General features: G+C 36.4%; 3 protein-coding genes across 9 annotated transcripts in view; 1 reads left to right on the top strand and 2 right to left on the bottom strand.

Annotated features, from left to right (window-relative positions):
• The window catches only part of LOC131671832 (paired box protein Pax-6-like), a 114,406-nt gene extending 107,990 nt beyond the window's left edge, over positions 1–6,416 (top strand). For 3 of the 6 annotated variants that reach the window (XM_058948579.1, XM_058948581.1, XM_058948578.1), the window contains exons 7-10: positions 1,477–1,736; positions 2,251–2,528; positions 2,594–3,087; positions 3,978–6,413. In XM_058948579.1, the coding sequence (XP_058804562.1) occupies positions 1,477–1,736; positions 2,251–2,528; positions 2,594–3,087; positions 3,978–4,072 (1,127 nt within the window). In that variant the 3' untranslated portion in view covers positions 4,073–6,413. Of the gene's footprint in view, positions 1–1,476; positions 1,737–2,250; positions 2,529–2,593; positions 3,546–3,977 lie in introns of all 6 variants that reach the window. The other 3 variants (XR_009302576.1, XM_058948582.1, XM_058948580.1) reach the window with 3 other exon arrangements.
• Positions 6,417–6,874: 458 nt separating this feature from the next.
• LOC131671833 (zinc finger CCCH domain-containing protein 11A-like) lies at positions 6,875–14,783 on the bottom strand. Of its 2 annotated transcripts, none has more exons than XM_058948584.1 (6): positions 14,576–14,783; positions 14,070–14,169; positions 13,637–13,756; positions 13,262–13,436; positions 12,979–13,092; positions 6,875–7,899 (listed from the first exon to the last, which is right to left on the bottom strand). In XM_058948584.1, the coding sequence occupies exons 2-6, from the start codon at positions 14,127–14,129 to the stop codon at positions 7,094–7,096; spliced, it is 1,275 nt and encodes a 424-aa protein (XP_058804567.1). In that variant the 5' UTR covers positions 14,130–14,169; positions 14,576–14,783; the 3' UTR covers positions 6,875–7,093. The 2 variants fall into 2 exon arrangements, with proteins under 2 accessions (XP_058804567.1, XP_058804566.1); XM_058948583.1 differs by lacking the exon at positions 14,576–14,783 and adding an exon at positions 14,329–14,478 and having other exon boundaries at positions 6,878–7,899.
• Positions 14,784–15,888: 1,105 nt separating this feature from the next.
• LOC131671818 (transaldolase) lies at positions 15,889–19,077 on the bottom strand. The gene is made up of 6 exons (XM_058948561.1): positions 18,787–19,077; positions 17,196–17,319; positions 16,877–17,116; positions 16,669–16,794; positions 16,426–16,562; positions 15,889–16,346 (listed from the first exon to the last, which is right to left on the bottom strand). Exons 1-6 carry the CDS (start codon positions 18,881–18,883, stop codon positions 16,072–16,074), a joined length of 999 nt encoding a protein of 332 aa, XP_058804544.1. The 5' UTR covers positions 18,884–19,077; the 3' UTR covers positions 15,889–16,071.
• Between the last annotated feature and the right edge of the window lie 1,326 nt (positions 19,078–20,403).

Genomic DNA, 20,403 nt, shown 5'->3' with positions numbered 1-20,403 from the left:
GAGGAAAATCGGGGCGCGCGCCGCGGCGGCAAAGTTGCGCGCGTCTAGATCGAAATCTCGCTAATGCAAACTCTGGCGAGCGCTCGCATTGCGTTATGAGAGAAGGAGAGAGAGAGAGATAAGCTAGCGACTGGCAAGTAGCCCAGCAAATAACAGGCGTGCAGTAAAGTTGCGCCAGAGCTACGGGGGATTACGCTTCCAGAAAGCATGCCGAGTTTGCCCTACAGTCGTTAAATAGCACGTAAAGAGCCTCGCACAGTCGCCGGAATCTTCTCGAGTGCTCGCTGCATAAATAGGCAGAGTCGTTTTCCACGGTGTTTAACTCTCCCTCCCCGCCTCGTTTTCGCTGCCGCTTTGCATGGCCTCGCGCCGCGAGTTAACGTGTTTGTCCGCGCGCCCTCCTACATCGCGTTATTTCGCGGGCGTTTTGCCTCATCTCTCACTTTTCAACAACCATCAGCCTTTCCAAGCTATCGTTTATACGGCATAAATTTCACTTGCGATTCCAGCGCGAGAATCGTCCAGCGCTTACTGCCAATTTTTTTTCGTCGATACAAGCTTTTCGCGTTGCGAATAGATGGCACTTCGAGTATCTACTTTCAAATTCCTTTCGGGTTTCTATGATATGCTCGCTTATTTAAATTTCATCTTTGACAACGTTCACTGATTATCAATCCGAAACTGAGTAGTTTCCTTTCTCAGCCTTAAAATGTCCTCGACAAATGACATTTGATCGAAGCTATCCGGACGAAAAGCGCGCATCGCCGTACAAACGTGCACGCAGAAGTGAAGTGCCGAAGGAAGAGAAAAGAAAGGAAAAAAAACGAAAGAACGAAAGAAACACGTGTCTGCGTAGCGGCGACAGCATCGCGAGAGAGAAAGAGCAAGAAGGCTTGACAGGCCTCTGCTCCCCCGCGCTAGCAGCAGACAGCCACACAGAGTGCCTCGGAGAGCGTCGGGTCGCGTCTTATCGCGACTTCCTCGCGCCTTCCTCCCCTCCCAAAAGCCAGCGTGACGCGCCACGGGCGCGCTCAGCCAGAAACCGACGATAAGGTTTCCCGTCGCTCGTTCCGCTCCACTCCTGCCGGCTCCTCCTTCCCTTCTGCAGCCACCTATCTCATCTTCTCGTTTGCTCTTTGCCAGTTAGCTGCCGCTCTCTCTCTCTCATATCCCTCCTCCTCCTCCTTCTTTTATCTTGGGCTCGCTTTTTCACTCGCGCCTACATACGTTTCTCTTCCCGGTCTTCCTCCCCCTCCTGCCGGCGAGCTTCCTTTTTACCACCCCGGCTATTTTGCATTTTTTTTTTTTCATTTCGGCCGCCGAGCCAAATAGCCAAGGCGTCGAGTCGTCGAGCTCGGGTACCTCTCTTTCCGTTCAACCGAGGTCGCATCGTTCGCGTAACCGGATTTATTGCCTGTTATTGGGTTTTAAACGGGCCGCCAAAAATCCCGCCTGACAGCCGCTCGTTGCTTTCAGTAGCCGAGCTGGAAGGTGGCGCGCACTCGGACGAGACCAACAGCGGCGGTGACAACAGCAACGCCGGCAGCGTGTCCGGCGGCACGGACGACGACCAGGCACGACTGCGCCTCAAGCGCAAGCTGCAGCGCAATCGCACGAGTTTCAGCAACGAGCAGATCGACGCGCTCGAGAAGGAGTTCGAACGAACTCACTATCCAGATGTGTTCGCTAGGGAACGGCTTGCCGGGAAAATTGGCCTGCCCGAGGCTAGGATACAGGTAATCATTGCGACGATCATTTAGTTGCTATTTACTTTCCTACTCTTATATTTGCCTGCTTTTTGACCCACTCCTACATAGTACCTTATAGCTGCTGATTGGTATGCGAGATATATGCCGCAATTTGTTAGCTCATTGACATTAGATTATACATAGTGCATATTTGTTATACCGAATAGATAATCTTAGCAAACGAAGCCTTGGCAAACACGCGTAATTATGTCGTTGTGCCCAAAGTATTTATTGCTTGATAATCCAAACGTACAAATCAAACAAGCATCAATTAGACTTTTTGCAGTAAGCAATCGTTCGTGTATACGAGAAAGGAGCCTTACGGTAACTGTATGTGACTCGCCTCGATGCATACCTAAATACAGCTGACTTCCAAACCTTCCAAAGAGCGCTTAACGTTCCATTGCTTCCTAGCCACTGCCTTTTCTCTCCATATAATCGGTGTGTAGCATAGTGATTGACCAAGCATTTCGTCTCTCTGTCTCGTCCACAATAAACTCAGGTCTGGTTTTCGAATCGGCGCGCAAAGTGGCGTCGCGAAGAAAAACTACGCACGCAGCGCAGGGACAATCCGCAGCAGCCGCAGCCGCAACAACAGCAACAGCAGCAGCAGCAGCAGCAGCAGCAGCAGCACGGCGTGCCGCTCGGACACCCGACGCCACCGCCGTCTTCGGGTATTCTGGGCGCACAGCCGCCACAAGCGCCTTCGCCGCCGAGGATACACCACGGATTCGCGCCGTCGGTTTACCCGGGCATCCCCAGCATGCCCGACTCGTACAGGTACACCTCGCCAACCCAGTGGCCCCCGCGGAGACGCCAAGCGCTAATCCGCTGTGAACTTTCAGCTCGATGACGTCGATGTCGTCGTTCGCGATGTCCGGCAGCGGCGGCGGCGGCGGCGGCGGCGGCGGGGCCAACAGCAGCAACGGCGCGGACGCAAACGGCCAGCAGCAGCAGCAGCAGCAGCAGCAGCAGCACCAGTCGCACGGCGCCTCGATGTCGCCGATGTCGTCGCTGTCCAGCGGCGGCGGCAACGTCGCGTCCAACCCGAGCCCCTCGGGAATGAGCCCCATGGGCATGAGCGTGGGCATGAGCGTGGGCCCGTCACCAGGACCGGCCTGTCTGCAGCAGCGCGACAACGGTTACTCGTGCGCCGTGGGCGTCGGTCGTGCGACCGGTTACGAACCGCTTCACCTCGGCTACGGCACGCGGCCGTCGTGCAGCCCCACGCAACCCTACCACGCCGCGGCCGCGGCCGCGGCTGCGGCCGGGCTCAACCAATACGGACACCACATGCAGAACCACCACCACCACCACCACCACCCGGCCAGCTCGACCGGTGAGTGTCTGCCGCACTCGCTGCACTCGCTGCTTGCCCTCTAGCCCAAGGACCATCACTACCACCACGTCGGATACTACCGCTACTGATCTCGCCCGCTCGCTCGGCTCCTCCTCTATCGAACGCCACACAAACCGCATCTCTCACCTACCCGAGCTACTGCTACCACCAGATTGATATAAACCTGCGCTACATATATATTACGCGACCGGCGGCCAGCGCAGTCCGCGCGTGCACCTTCTTGTTGATGTATTAGTCGTGAAACAAACACGAACGTGAGCGAACGACCGAGCGGCCACGTACACATTCTTCTCCTACTCTCGCTGCTACTGTCTTTGCCGAACAAACAAATAGCCACCTTGTTTTTGTGTTGCGGATCAGTTATTCAGTCCAAACCAAACCTCAGATATACTCGTCGATCGATATGGATGCCGACGCTGCGCTCTCCCACTGCCTTGGTAATTGGTTCAGCATACACCTCTTCCGTCGCATTATGTTTAACGAGCGCGATCGCCTGCTTACTGTGACCCGTCGCAGCTCTCTGCAACTCTCTACACTCGATGCAACCAGCTATTTTTCTGTAACATGCGTCACAGTAACGCGGCGATGTGCCATATTTTATTATTGTTATTTGTTTTATTTGATAATTGCAACACGCTTTCCATACTTTTCTGCACGCCTGACGCTTTAGCAACGAATAAGATAGATATTCAATTCAAAGAATTACTTTGTTCGCTAATTAAGTACTGTCATGTAACGAGTGCTACCGAAAGGTATTCAAGTTTGAGATCGCTCGTTTAAAAACTTAACCGATCGATGATTGCTCGTCACTTTCTTCACTCGGTCGGAAATCTTGTGGAAACTAACCAAACTGAAATGTTGGATTGCAGGCCTAATATCGCCAGGCGTGAGCGTACCAATCGCAGTGCCAGGACAACCCGGGCCGGACATGGCAGCGCAATACTGGTCCCCGAGGTTGCAGTGACCGTGGTATTCGTCTACATCGATCATTTCGTAAAAATAATCAGACGGTCAGCATCGCCACCGTCACTTTGGTCCAAAGAATTTTATTTTACGGCACTTCTCATTGCAATGTACAGCTCTATGTCTACATGCTTTCTCTCAAAGCACAAAAAACGCAATGGACAATTCCGATTGAGTTTATCGTTCACAATCAGAATTACGATTGCGATGTCAGACGTATTAGATCGCGAACGTACTAGATTTCATGGAATCACGGTGCCTTACGTGTTTCAATGGAATTCAATATATCGAAATTTCGTTTATTTCGATAAAATCGTGCTTCATTCAGTTTCTTTGCCTGCAATAGATTTTGCACAAATCGCTGTAATTATTATTCTTCAATTAGATGGCTTACTTATACGTAAGGTAGGCATTGAACGAAGAAGTATTTTAAGTAAATAATGAATTGAAAGTAAAAAATTAAAGGCGAAAGTTTTCGGCATGTGGTGATTTTTACGATAGAAGTTTGTGAAAAAAAAAAATAATAAAATCCCTTTATCGTTAAGGATCCGTCGATTGAGTATTGTACAGTAAAAATAATTTTGATGAGAGGCGCAAATGCGTCAGCCAATGTGTATGTAACTTAGTGATTTAGTTAGAAAAAATTTGTCGAGAGCCGCAGCGGCACACGTTGGTACAAATTTCAAGGTTTGTCTGTTATCAATATAATTCTATTGTTTGTCGCCGATACTTATTATTTTTCAATGTTTCGATGAGTTCAAATTGAACAGTGAAGAATAAAACTTAGATTATTATATCGCAAGTGTTAAAAAGTGTAAAAAATGCGATCTAATGCTGTATAAATATGGTGAACGTTCGAATGTCATGTATGTATATTATTCAACGGATAGGAAGTTGCATTACTTCTTTTAAACGATTCTGTTCACCATCATTTACTTTGTCATGTTTGTAGTAAAGCAACTTTTCTTTGATTATAATTGCTTGCAATCGTCACATTCGTCACCTCTATCGATTCATTCCCTTATAATAGTTGCGCATAGAGTAATCAAATAAAAAATAATAATAGAAAAAATAGTTTCTAAGTGGACATTGCCAACATAATTTATATTCGTGTAACGAATGGAGTTAAAAACCATGGACGTTTGTTAATGTGCATACCGTAAAGAAGAAAAAAAAATTGGCAGTCATTTATATGGCTAATTCCACTAAAAAATGCATTCATTCGGCTCCATTTTTTTTTCGAATGTTCGAATAGCGCTTCCACCAAATGTTTAGGCTAAACGCTCTTAATTTTCGGATTTTCTTATTTCAAGTAATGTGGCCCACCAAAAATCATTTTATTCTTCGCCGCGCATAGTTGTGATACCCTTTTTACCCAGAGAAGAGTTCTGACATTTTGATGACTTTCATATAGTTTTTAGAATTGAAAAACAAACTTCGAAATCAGCCGTAGTAAGGTATGTATCGAGTCAAATGACATATAGTTACTGTAAGGCTGCTCTTTCCTATACGAACGATTACTTACTGCAAGAAGTCTAATTGATACTTGTTTGCTTTGTACGTTCAGATTATTAATAAATATTTTGGACACAGCAATCAAGGCTTCGTTTTGATAAAATTAATTAATCAGTACATGTCAATTTTGAAGGGTTGAAATGTTCTGTCAAAAATAAACGAAGATACAGTTTTTGACATATTTTTAATTAATATTTAAATTTTTATTGAACTTGAAGAAACCACGAGATATTTATATGATGTATTTTTATCGACGTATAACGATATAAAAGGGGTATCACGAGAATTAGCGATGAGGGGCACACGAAAGTTTTACCAAGACTGTGTATTCAACTAGAAAATCTGGCAAAACCGTGCCAAATTAATGCAATTTTTTGTGTGGAACAGGCCACGGTATAAACACATAAAAAATATATCTATATATAAATATAGTTGATGCTGATCCCTAGCATTCTACTGAGATCGACTTTTAATTTATACCCGGTGCAAGTTTAACGTATATGGATAAAGAGAATAAAATAAAAAAAAAAGAATATGTATAATATGGTGAAAAGACAATTGTGATTTCTTCTTAGGCCAAGTATATGTATATATATATACATATATATATGTATGTGTCTGTGTGTATATATATGTGTGTATATATATAATTTCCGCGTACGATTATACAATCAAAATAAATTAGTGTAATTAACCCGCAATCCAAAGATTCTTTTTTGTCCTTCTGCACCATGCTTATTTAAATGCGTTATCTTATTTGTTGTATTGTAGTGTTATATAAATAAGTGAAGGGGAAACAAAAAACTAAACGCAGTTTATAATTTGAAAATGTAACAATAATATATCCATTTTATTATCGATTTGTATGTACATGTTATTATTTAAGAATACACGGCTATTATAACTTTAAAAGCTTCTTTTGATTTATCATAATCTCTTTGAAAAACGGTTTAGAAAAGGCGGAAAGCCATACCATAATTAAAGTAGAATATTTTAGTACATTTTTGTGTTCCTCAACCCTAATTCCGTTGATAGTTGTATCAAAACTATTTTGACAATTAACTTAAATTCTCCAAACAAAATCAATCTGCATTATACTTAAACTTATGTTTTGTTCTCAAATACTGACTGTAAATTAAATAACAGTTATTGCTCAACATTGACATAATTTCCAGATAAGATATATAGTAAAATAGATATTAGTTTTTCCGTTCGTTTCAAATTGATCATAATATAGTTATCATTAAAGGATAATTTGCAAAGACAAGTCAACAATGAATTAAATAAATAGAATATTTAACGTGGATTGTACACTATTCAAATCAAACAACCTGCTGCAAAATAAGTCAAGTTTCGCGTGAAACAACTCTATAATACACAATGTATCTAAAACCGTACAGTTTCCATTCTGGAAAAAGAAATATAACGAGGTCTAAATGCAAAAATGGCTCAATGAAACCCATCTAAAGTTTAATGGCACAGCGGTTCGGTATCCGCGCAACACCGATCAATTGCACTTGGATGAATCGAGATCACCAGTGAGTAAGGCGTCAATGTCCTTGAGAATGTCATCGGAGACCGGAGACATTACTTCGGTCACTGGGATACGTTCGAGGTCTGGTGAGACGATGAATTCAGTACTGCTATCACAGATCCTCACCTGCACGGCTTTCTTGTTGACAGACCTCGTCAAATCGAGATCTAGCCTAGAAGCTTCTTCTTGATAGTCCGCCTCCTCGGATTCTATCGTTTCTTTGGGCCTCTTCAGCGGTTCTTCGGGCATTTCAGTGACAGCGGTAACTCTGTTCCTCTTTAGTTTCACTGGTGGAACGTTGGTTCGCTGTAATCTTGACCTCTTGACACTTTTCTCTGACTGGTCGTCTTCAAAGAAAATTCTTTTCTTCGTGACCGACTCTTTGCTAGCGAGCTTCAGTTCGTCCTGCGCCTTTATCGCGACCTTTCCCAATCCTGTGTCTTCCTTGCTGTTCTTTGCCGCGTTTCCCTCCGCTTGTTCTTCCTTGGTTTGTCTTCTTCGCTTGCGTATCTCATCGAGAGTCAATATCTTGAAGCCCATCTGGTCTACCGACTTGGGATAAGGACTAGCACAACTGGATGATCGTTGTAACTGGCCACTGGTCGTCCGTCGGACTTTACCACCGCCTTGCGAATCCTCATAGTCAGAATCGTAGGAGTAGAATGCGGCGCTTTCCGCTTGTATCTCTTCCAAACGAATTTCCTCGTAAGTTTTGCACGACGAGATGCGGCTGCACTGATGATTCTTAGCCGGCGACGGTGTACTTTCTGTGTCGGATTCTGTAAGCATACATGAAGAAAGATTTCATGGGTTGATTGGCTTTGCACGTCTCTGGGTATTGTCTTTCTCTCTTGAAACTCTCATCATCATGTATCTATACTATGCAATTTAAATGAGCTTTAACAATCTATTATCCTCTTTTTATTTTACGTTTAGTTTACGACTGACATTGTCTTTCTTTAAACTGGGGTTACCGATAAAATAATCTAAGATTATACTCATCGATCTTGAGGTCTTCACATTATACTTGATTATGAGTTAAATAAACAATTCAACATTATCTTCACTTGGCGGAACTTTCTTCTTTTCAAGATGGAAAATTCGTATAAACGCTACTTTATTTTCGTTATCATTCATACTGCCGAATAAGCAAAAGACGTTTGAAGAAAATTAATGGTAAGAATTAGGAATTGGTGAACATTTCGTTTGACTTATGATTTAATGTTATTTAAGGATCAGTGGTAAAAAAATAAAAAGCAAAGTTCGAAGATTAACATTACGAGGAAGAACAAGACATATTATATTGCACCAAATCGAAATTCCTCGTGAATGCTAATCGCAGCTTTGTCAATAGATGTTTTCGAGGCATCGAGTTTATTGAAATTCAAAAGTTTTCAATCAAGTTTGGCGATTTTCATTAGCTTATACATCGATTCATATAATTATGCGCATTAGCGTATTATTTTACTTTGTTATTTATATCCAATTTTCCAGAATATATATGTATATATATATATGTGTATATATATATATATATATATATATATATATATATATATATATGCATCTCATACATAAAAGATATATCTGTTCATCAAAACTTTCCTATTAGCCATTGTGTTATTTTTCTGAACTCAAAATTTCCAAGTAGAAAATATCAATTTTTTTCACATCAAGAAGAAACTTACCACTGGAAATTCTTTATTTTGAAGTTCAAGTACAAAATTTACTGCAACTTCCAAAAAATTCAAATAGCTAATAAGCAAAGCTCCACAACCTTTTTCTTAACGCAAATATTACGCATAAGAGTTGCTACAAATAATAATATGAATGCAAGCTTTTTTTTAATAGAATAAAGAAAAAGCAGTCGTATAATGGTTTTATTTTTCTTTTTACGACATCCAATCATTAAGTTCTACTTGCAAGCATTCAGTCTTGCAATTACCAAGAACTGCAATAACAAAGGCAAGGATAACTTATTTTTGAACAGATTGGTCAGTTTCTAAATTACATGTATAAATGCGAAATATTCTAAAACAAATGCAAATAGTAGAAATTAAGAAGACACGAAGCAAAACTTGGATTTTTCAGTAATTTAATGATCAGTTTTATTTATTTATTTTTTTTTTAGTTCATTCACTTTGTCATTGAAATTGCATTATTTTAAATGCGATTTGAGAATTAGTCAGACTAATTTACATTTTATTCCATTTGTTCAAAAGTAAAAATCAAAGTGAAAAGAATATGCTTTTCCTTTTATATTATCTTTTCAACTTTGATTTGACTATTAGCAAGCTATATTTTTCAATATTTTCTTTCCTACTTCTTTTTATTGTATTTACAAATTTATTTCCTTAGTTTTTCTGTTTTTTTCGCAATACAGTTAATTTTTTTTATTGCGATTGCCAAGGTTACTATTTTTTTTTCATAAACAGATTCTAAAACAATAAGTGCACCTTTACTTTTATTACCGGTAAAGGAACGATTATATTCCTTTATTTCACTATTCTTAATATTATTATTTACGCCATAATCAGAATTACATTCTCATTTTTTCCATCTTATCTTGATATTGTTTCAATTCGTTTAGAAACCCGTTCCGGAAACTATTACAATTTAATTTATTAATGTGATTGTTGGTTAATCAATTCGATAAAATTCTCGATACATCGACTACAGGCCAAAATTCATATTAGTAATATTTTTATTGCGCTGAACGAAAGAAATTACGTCAAAAATTGTCCTTTTTGTACAAATGGTATTTTAATGTAACGTTATTATGCTCAGTATACTTGTTTTTTCTTCGTCAAGGAAAAACCTATCAGTCTATCGGTAAGCAAAGAATTTCAACGGTCAAAGAAAACTGGAGCTTTTCAATGACGGATACATCACTGATATTTTAAATACATGTATAATTTTATAATCTACTCAATCTTGTCGTGCGTTGTTAAACTTACTTCTTTCCCTTCAGTTTATTCATTTTCCCAATTAATACAAAACATGTGTAAATATACATAATAGTTGTAAATATTCTTTAATATAATTATATACTTAATGGATGATAAATTAATAGTAATAATTCGCGTAATTATTTAATTTGGAGATACATCTAACTTTTTCAACTGTAAGAAACTTTTTGTGATCGTTTAATTTTTCTGTGTTTTATGTATAAATACGTAGATTTCTTTATGCAATCGGTATTCGAGTAATAAATGTCTATTGTTTCTTAATGAATATTTTCGCTTGTAAGTATTTATATTTGTCTATCATTTGTTTTCAGTTTTTGTTTTTTTTTCAAAAAATGATTTGAATTAGTTTCGCATAATGTTTTTTAAGCTACTTTTTGCAACCTACAATATAGTTTTTGGATGAAATACATCTAGTAAAAATTATTCATTTATAAAATTTTTGCTAAATTCTAGACATTAATCTATCTATTTTAACACTTAAAAATTTAATATTATATTTTGAAAAAGAATTAGAACTTTGAAATGCTCATATTTGATAGAATAATTCGAAATAAAACGCTGTGATGTTAGTTTTTTAAGAATACAATGTCACCTTATGTGTTATTACTTTGTTAATGTACTACATGCACTAACATTATGCTACTTAAGATAACAACAGCAAATGTTTATTTTTCGGTTACTTCAAGCAAAATTTATAGAATTATTAATTTTTGTACGTATTCTTCATTTGTAAACTAAAATGAAAATGAAAATTATTTTCTACAGTAGTAATAGATTTACTCCAATTTTTCAACCTTTCAAAAGATTCAATGACATAATTTGTACAAATGGTATCACAAATGTTATATTATAATTCAATGAATCTTACTTTCCAATTTCAAGAAAAACGTTCAACTGATATAATATACTATATATAACGCATTTGAAAGTTACATAGGCCAAATTAGTCGTATGTATGAACCTTGAACTTTATCCATTTCTCGATTTTCTTCAATTATATTGAAATTTTCTTGTAATAATTTATTAACATGCAATCATCTCATTCGTAATTTAGCAATTTTCATACTCAGAGCCAAAACATATGAAGGCAACAATATTTTCTCGCTAGTATATAAATTATGTGAATCAGAAATATTACTTTTATATTTTAAATCATAATTTTTCTCCATAATCAATCAATTTTCATACTATAAAATTTAATGTGAAATAAAAAGCTGTTACTTTTATCTATAAGCAGCCAAGAAAATACTAAAAAAACATAAGTAGAACAAGCGTGTAGAGTGAATTTGAAAATGAAGAAAAATAATGACATGATTTGATTGCTTAAGAATTATGTGTTCGTGTTTACGTACATGTGTGCACAGCAGCCAATACAGTAGAGTGCAAAATCATAATCGTGCAATAATAAAATTTACTAAATTTCAACAAGAAAGCATAATAAATGTGATGTAACATAACAATTAGAAGGACTAGCGGAGTATAAAAACAAACTCGAAAATAAAAAACAAAAAGAAAAAAGAAGACCAACAAAGATTGAAGCATCTTGATAAAAATGAGTGTGATGTGTGCTGTGATTTTAGTTGAGCCATGGTTATATCCTGATGTCATAAAAATATTCTTGTTCCGGTTAATAACCATCTAATATAATTCACAGGCTAATTTCAGCCCTACTGTTCCCTGCAAAATTGTTTTAAGACATTCATTGATATATCAAGTGACTGACAATATAATGCATTACTTCCTCTCCTTTTATTATTTCTAAAACTAAAAAGGAAGCAAAGAGAATTGAAAATTTGGCGACTACTTTCATTGTGTTCATAAAGTTAATGAAAGAAAATTTTGACACTGAAAAAATATCAAAAGAAGAGGTAAGCAAACTATGAATTCAGCAGTTTTGTAAGTTGAGCTTTGACAAACCCATTATCTTGAAAAGCTTATTGAAACAAATGTAAAAAGTGACATTTTATAGAGCAATGTTTTTTTTAATATAATTATTTTTTCTCTACCAGATGTTGATCTCACAAGATTAGATGAGTTTGCTTTAGATAAGTGTTGCTTTTTTTGTTTGTGAGCCTCTACAAAAGGATTTTTCACTTGTTTTTGCACTCATAGCAAACGTAGATTGACAATATTATAAATTGCATATTTGCTTTGCATTTATACACTTGTTTCTTTTGTAGCTGAATAAATGAACAACGAAGAAACTGTATGTTTTAACCAGAATTTTGAGTAAACAAAACCAAATAGGTTATAGTTATATGGGGAACAGGTGTTAAACACAGCTACAAACAATTGAACGTAGATAGAGAGATAGAACGCAGAAGTGAGAAACAATGTTAGCCGCCGAACAAAGATTCTTGCATTTAAGCGCTCATAATGGTCGAGTTGTAGCGAGCCGTCATATGTAAAATTGGAATTAGAACCGTCGGTAGGAGGTGAAGCCGACAAAGGGAAAGGGAAATCTCGACGCAGCCGCCTGTGCCTGCGAGGTCGCCTGGGTCATGCTAGAGAACGTAGGTGGGCGCTGCAATAATGGCGAACTCGGTTGCTGCTGCTGTTGTTGACTCGACTGGTGATGATGATGATGATGATGGTGGTGGTGATGGTGGGGTGGCGGTGGTGGCACGTTGTGCAACAGCGGTGGTGGTGGTCCGGTGGTGAGGCGATGATGACACGGCGAGGTTTGCGAGTGTGTCTGCGTCTGAAGAGGCGGCTGCAGGCTTAGGCTGTTGCTGCTGCAGATGGGAATGGCGTTGGGCTGCTGGGTTTGAGGGGGCGGGGGAGGAAGGTTGAGACTCGTCTGAAGACTAGACGCTAGGGGGAGATGGCTGCTGGGCGCGAGGTAGTGCAAGTTGAAGGACGGCCGCGGGGGCTAGTAAAGCCTCATACCTTCTTCGAAGTTCACGATCAGCGGGTCCACGGCGGGACTGTTGATGAAGTTGCCTGCCTCACTGCTCCCACGTCCTTGTTCAGCTTCAGTACTATTTGCGTCGAACTTTACATCTTTGTAAATCGGAAAAAACATTATTAATCCATTTGCTTCCAATATTAATTATTAAATCATTCAAACTAGCTAACAATATTTTATTAAGTGCAAAAAACAAAAATTTAACTGACTTAAAGAAAAAGCTCATTTTTGACAAATCAAAGCTACTTAGCATTCAAATTTTACCTGGACGATTTGACCATTCTTGAGTAACAGGCTTGGTTGGTATTGGAGCAGTCTTCACAGGTTCTATTGGATTGGGTATGTTGGTCCTAGATTGCCTATGCAGGAAGGGACAGTGTGGCTTCTTGCAACCGGCAGGAAATTTTTCCCAATAACAAGGAATTACTTTTCTATTTTTCTGAAATTGGAAAAACATGTTTGATATTTACCGTATACTGGTAACAATTTTATCATAACAGTCATAATAATTGACTTTATTTCAAATTAATTTAGAATCATTACAGTGATGGCATAGTTTATTTTATAATTTGTATTGTGTATGGAACAAATCTTTGAAAATAAATGTGTTAATAAAATTCTGCCAAACCACAGACTTACTTTTATTTCCATGTGTCGGAAGTTACAATGCTGATTGAGGCAGTTTCCTTGCTGCCAATAAGAGCAAACAGTTTCAGAACCCAAAGCTGATGCTTCATGTCGATATGGACAACTATCACCCTACAAGTTAAACAATTGAATAATTAAAAAACAATATTTTAAATAACAATAAAATTGAATGATAAATGCAAAAATAGAAGTACCCCAAATATATTAATGTGATATAACAATTAATTACACTGTTTGATTTATATCCTATAAAGTTATAAACTATTGTGTCATGTTCAATCAAAGATCTTAAGAATACAAATACAATATGGCCGTTCTAACCTCACAAATTGAAAAATATTAGCCGTAGATTTACATTACTTTCAGCATAAATTCCAATTACACAATTAAAAAAGCGATTTCATCTCTAATAAATGTCAATTACCTTTGTACAAGTTGAATAATAGAAAAAATAACAATCGGTGTTCTTATGGTTCTTCTCCATTTGAAGAAATGTCTTGAACGACGAGTGATCGTGTTCCGTGCTGGAAAAAGAAATTTCATTTATCAAGTATTCTCTTCTATTTGTAACGTAAGATGATTCACTAATTTTATTAGCAATATGAGAGACCGTTAGCAGAGTATAAAAATAATATATAAACAACGGGATAGTGAAAATAAAGCAATACATATGAAAACGTTACCATCTTATTGAAGGAAACATGATGAGCAAAGCTTTTGGAGTATGAAAGTTACGCGTATTATTTGGGAAAGGATAATAACGTATGCTAGGGAGAAGCTAGCTAGCAACTAATCTAAATCTAAATATGGGAAGTGATACCAGCTAAAATCGACTCAAGCCAGCAGCACACTTGAGCGAGTTGTGTTTACGTGCTGAGACAAGGACACCTTTTGCCGTTAAACGTTTGTTGTCAAAGTTGATTTGCTTACCTTAGGCCCCAATGTGTGTGTTCCCTCTTTCTTCGTCTTTCGCACACTTGTGATAATTGCGTACCCTTTTTTTCTTTCCCTCTTTTACGCTCTCTGTGGACACACACGAAGCGACTCGCTACTCTCGCCTGACTTCGCTACTCCTAACTCGCTAGTACTTAAACTATAAGCCGACGAGGAAATGCAAACGCTCAGAAACGCTCGCACACACACGATACATCGATACATGCAGGCCGCATAGTCATGACGTGAAGTTGAACGAAAGAAGAGCGATAAAGTACGTAGTGTTCGTTTGTTGTACACACTGCCCGTCTTGATTCATGGCCCGCGAAGTTCAAAATCCAAACTATTTTTGAGAATCGAATATCGATGGCATCAAATGTATTTTTTCTAGCAAGTTGCGGTGACATAACTCGTCAAAAAAAAAGCCCTTGATCGAACCTCGTTTTGTGTTATTGATTTTCAATCATGAAAAGTAATTCGGATTTTGAACTTCGCGGGTCGCGGATTAATGTCCATTGTCCAGCATATAGGTATAAATAATCCAAACTAAAAAACGAACGGGAAATTGTTGGACTTTGTCACTTCACTATTTTCATATTTTTTACTGTGTACTGCAAAGACTGAAGTTTTTTACTATAATATAATTTAATTTATCTGAACTTTAAATAAAGGCTATACTTGAACTGAATATAAGAAAAAGCTTTTTCGGATGTAAGAATATATTTTATTATTTCACGATATATATATATATGTGTGTGTGTGTGTGTGTGTGTGTGTGTGTGTGTGTGTGTGTGTGTGTGTGTGTGTGTGTATGTGTATATCGTGAAATAATTTAATAAACAAACCCTAAATGAACTTTTTTACGAATATTATGAAAATAATTTTATATCTGTTATTAGCATTTATTAAGTTGATGCAAATATTTAAAAGAAGTTTTTATGTAATACTTACAATTTTGTTAGAAAAATGATAGTGCGCCCTAATATATTTTTGTATCCTTAATAAATTTGCAAAAACATAAAAAATTTATAAACTTAAATAAGAATAATATAATATAATCTTAATGTGATGAATAGCATAATACGATAGACAAAATTACGATTAAAAATGTACTTTTTCTTAAAAATAATCATTGACTGTTAGATATTACTAATTATTTATAAAATTTATTTTAAATAACTGAATTTTTTTTTAAATAAAAGTTTGCTATTGCAACAAAAATAAGTTTCTCTACCATGCTTTTCCATTTAAGAATAAAAATGGCATATTTGTACAAATATAAGTAATGAATTTTGAATAAAATATTTTGTGGCCACACTATTTAAGTTTCCTTATAAATATATATTTTCAATAAAATTGAACTTTACAAATATCGAGCTCTTTTACTGTAAAATGTATATACACAATACGTAAAATTCCAAAACTGTATAATATTAAAAATCTTATTTTAACAATGTACTTAAAAATAAAAAATTTGAAGCAGTTCTACATATTTAACATTGAAGCTTTTCTTGTAAAAGTTTTTCCAATTTACGGATATCAACAGCGAATTTACGAATTCCATCGCTAAGTTTATCTGTTGCCATCTGGTCTTCATTCATGTGCCATCTAAATGTGGCTTCATCAAAGCTTATCTTTTGTACATCTGAGTTTTTAGCTGTTTCTTGATTAAGTATTCGAGGCAGTGGATCGCTACTTTTATCAAGTTCCTCCAAAAGTTTTGGAGAGATAGTTAGAAAATCACAACCAGCGAGAGCTTTGATTTCATCTATAAAATAATGAATAAATTCATGATGTATATTTAAATATAAACGGAAAATAAGTTGTAACTTTTTTACTTTACTTACCAGCATTTCTAAAAGACGCCCCCATTACTACGGTTTTATAACCAAACTTCTTGTAGTAATTGTAAATCTTAGTAACAGATATTACTCCAGGGTCCTCTTTAGCTTCATAGGTTTTCTTATCAGTGTTAGCCACGTACCTAAAAGTCATCAAACAAATATGATTAATCAATTAATTAAAGAAAGAAAAAATATATTTACTATAATCAAGATTTGAATCGTTTGCTGCTACGAAATTTCGCTTACCAATCTAAAATTCTGCCGACGAACGGAGAAATAAGAGTAACTCCAGCTTCAGCGCAAGCAACTGCTTGTGCAAACGAAAAGAGAAGAGTTAAATTACAATGAATTCCATATTTTTCTTCAAGTTCTCTGAAAAACAAAAATTAACGATAAGTCAACCATGAATAAAAAGTACTATTGCTGTAAGTGAAAATAATGGAATAATACTTACTTGGCAGCTTGAATTCCTTCCCAAGTAGATGCCAGTTTGATGAGAATACGCTCTTTGCTAACGCCAGCCTCTTCGAAAATCGAAATAATTTTCCTCGCCCTTGTGATACTAGCTTGCTTATCGAATGACAATCGAGCATCAACTTCGATAGAAACTCGACCAGGAATGATTTTCAAAATCTCTTGACCGAACATAACACAAGTGTAATCGATTGCCGCCTCTGTTTGTCCTTTCAGTGTTCTATTAAAACATTTAGAACATTAAACGCATAACTCACATAAATCTTGAACAATATGTAGGTATAGATAGTGTGACTTACGATGCAGCTTTTTTGCCAAAATGCACGGCTTTGTCTACCAAGTGAGCATATTTCTTTTGACTCGCTGATGCCAAAATTAAGGAAGGATTGGTTGTAGCATCTGTAGGCTTAAACTGCTCCATAGCTGCAAGTACAAATCGCAAATCAATGAAACAACTGACACATCGAGGTTAAATTTTATGACAGGTTTGCTAAATAAAATGAATGTATAGCTGCAATCTTCGCCTGTCATTAAAACATGAACATGTCATCATAATATTGATTATAGTTTTCAAACTAATTAAACGGAGGGCATAAACTTTGTAAAAATAGGCTAAGTATAAGGTCGCGTATCGTAACTTCGAGTTTTTACATTTTTACTCGACTCATCAATTACAAAGTTCAATTGAAAGTTAATAGATAGATAATTGTGTAGTCGAAAAATAACAGTATTAGATTTGAGATCTATATGATATTTTTCAATGCTAAATGTTGAAAGTCTTGTTGTGCTACAATGAGAGTTGTTTCAATAAAAAGGTAGATAAAAAATTCGATTCAAGTATGAGAAATAATAAAAATTAGGATAAAAAGAAAAATAGTTCTGTAGAACCGCAATGTCAAAGGTCGTACGATCGTCACCTCATCGCGTGGTCGTTACAGCATTTGCATACGACGATAGTAGCAGAGATAAAAAATATTATCGTGCGTAATGTTAACGCTACACGTGAAATCAACAAGAAAAATTGAACCGATCTTTCACGAACGAACAATAGCAATGTAAATTTTCAACAGTCAAGTAAATTGGTGTACTTTTGTTGATTACGCGTTTATTACGCGAGGGCGTGAGTGATAAATAATTTTATCGCAATGCCAAACAAAACTTAAATGTTTAAGGCTCCCGATTTATACAATATTCAATCGATTGATTTCATTCGATATATTAAACGCCTCGATATTGTTCACTGACAGCAGCCTAGACGCGACATTAACGTAGTAATAATTAGAATTATACAAAATTAAAAATTATACTGATAAAGATTATAGGAAACAGCATTACGTAATGAAATAGCGCATTCTCCAGTAATGTGTTTGTGTATTTATCCTTTTTGCATTATACATATAAGTTATGATTCATGCATTTTAAACGCGATTATCTCAATTATCAGTAAGTATTTTAGAAAAATAAATTAACTATAATGCTACAGTACTCAGGAAAAAATTTTCTCCGAGTCATTTTCCAATCACTTCAAAATAGATTTGAAAGTCAAATATGAAATGAGCACTCATTGTCAGAGTACGATGTTCGATGTTCAAAAACCAATCGCTCCAAAAACAAATCCGCTACAGTGTGGAAATAAAAGTTGGCGTTTAGCAGTAAAAAGATTTTCACTTAACATGCTGTATCACCTCAAGGTTCACGTTGAAAAAAAATGTCTATGTAATTCAGTCTCCCAAGAGAACACATTTCCCCCTCTTCTACGCTCTTCCATCTACTGTGCATGACCACAATGATTCTGATAAAAAAAAAAGCTGCTTTGTCCTCGTTTGCTTTTATGAAAAACAATCTATCAAAGAGCAATTAGTAAATTCAAAAGAAACAACAATGGTTTACCTTCGAAATCACCGGTGTCGGCGACTACAGTGGTCATCGCCTTGAGCTGGTCCAACGTGCTCGTCATCTTGCTTTTCTTACACTGCGGTTCGCTCATTGTCGTTTGAGAAATTTTTTTGAATGTGGATGATCGCTGGATATACTTGGATCCCTTAAGGAGAGCAAGAACTTAAAGCTGATTATTGTGTACTTGTTGCGAGAGCACGAGCCTAGATCAAACACACTGAATCGCACACACGCGTATAGACCAACTGTGCGCTGTGAGCCACTGCAACTCCTCGCAGGGCGCATAAGAGAGCCTGTGCTAAAACTTGAACTGCTTGAATTTTCCGTGAGCGCGCTTCACCTTGCATCGACCGATAACATCGAAACCTTGCGTCGATAGACTAGGTATCAAGAATGTCAACGTATATATTTTTGATTTACGAATTTTTTTAATCAGAATTTTTATTGTAAATTGGATCTTTTTTTCAATTTATTATTTTATGATGTTGGATTATTATAAATTAAATTAATCTGATGTTTTGACAATACTACATATAAATATGATTTATAATGGAATGATGCCGATTTATAAATACGATAATACAATATAAACGATAAGTGAATTTATTGTACCAGTAATAATATACATAATTCGTTAATAAAAATATATTATATATAACAGATTTCCATATTGTTTATTACTGAAAAAACTGACTTGAAATCGTGAAATGGGTTCGATATTTCAAAAACATATTTTCATATATTTTAATATAAAACTACTACCGTTTTAAAGTTCGCAAAAAACATCTATTCTTACTACAATACCCATTATCAATAGAAATATGAAACGAAAATCCAATACAAATATATTTATGAGATGTATCTATTATAGCTAAACATAAATACAAGATATTATATACGGTCATATTGATAAATGTCAATACTACGAGACAACTACGAAATTAGCGGATGAAATAACTAAGAAGGAAAGAAAAGTTGGGTTAATTAAACATTTCATATTTGGCTGTATATTAAAAAAACATTTATAAATTTAAAAATAATTTATTCAAAGTATTTGATTCCAAATCTTGCAAGGTAACAAACGAAAAAAACAATAAATCCCATATTCGACTTTGATCTGTTGTTACTTATTCCTAAAAATATGTATCGATTAATATTAATTAATCTGTTCTAAAATATACATTTGAAAGATTAATTTAAAAAACAGCCGACTTCAAATTTATTTTGCGCAATTACTCGCAAAATTTTACTTAATCAAGTTAATAATGAAATGGGACTATTTTGCTATAGTATCTTCTTTACAATGAGTTCACCCCCGTTGAAATAGATTAAACCATGTTCAAAGATATGACAAACATACATTAAAGGAAAACTAAAGAACTATCATTATTTCTTTATTTACTCGAACAATGCTGATAAATTTATGAATATGTACTAGTGATGGGAGTGCAATGATCAAACTGATAGCTGATTGCTATTGTTGCACTTCTTCCGTGAACCTACAATTTCCTAATTGCTAATACGATTGATAACAATCTCTTTATCATTTTATTTGTTATTTAGTGTTTTTTATACTTTTAATAGAATTATCACGTAATTGCGGAGTGACTC

Source organism: Phymastichus coffea, unplaced genomic scaffold (genome assembly GCF_024137745.1).
Source record: "Phymastichus coffea isolate CEN01 unplaced genomic scaffold, Cenicafe_Pcof_1.1 PCOF00136, whole genome shotgun sequence".
Classification (NCBI taxonomy): domain Eukaryota; kingdom Metazoa; phylum Arthropoda; class Insecta; order Hymenoptera; family Eulophidae; genus Phymastichus; species Phymastichus coffea.
The sequence above is the reverse complement of the archived record's forward strand: the minus strand, read 5'-3'. Positions and strand labels throughout refer to the sequence as shown.

Coding starts and splice junctions, on each gene's coding strand:
- LOC131671833 (XM_058948583.1), bottom strand. CDS start 14,348: ATGTTTCCTTCAATAAGATG. Junction 14,170..14,328: donor ATGTTTCCTTCAATAAGATG/GTAACGTTTTCA, acceptor TTCTTTTTCCAG/CACGGAACACGATCACTCGT. Junction 7,900..12,978: donor GATCGTGAACTTCGAAGAAG/GTATGAGGCTTT, acceptor GTATGCTTACAG/AATCCGACACAGAAAGTACA.
- LOC131671818 (XM_058948561.1), bottom strand. CDS start 18,883: ATGAGCGAACCGCAGTGTAAGAAAAGCAAGATGACGAGCACGTTGGAC. Junction 17,117..17,195: donor TTTGGCAAAAAAGCTGCATC/GTAAGTCACACT, acceptor ATGTTTTAATAG/AACACTGAAAGGACAAACAG. Junction 16,347..16,425: donor GGCGTCTTTTAGAAATGCTG/GTAAGTAAAGTA, acceptor ATTATTTTATAG/ATGAAATCAAAGCTCTCGCT.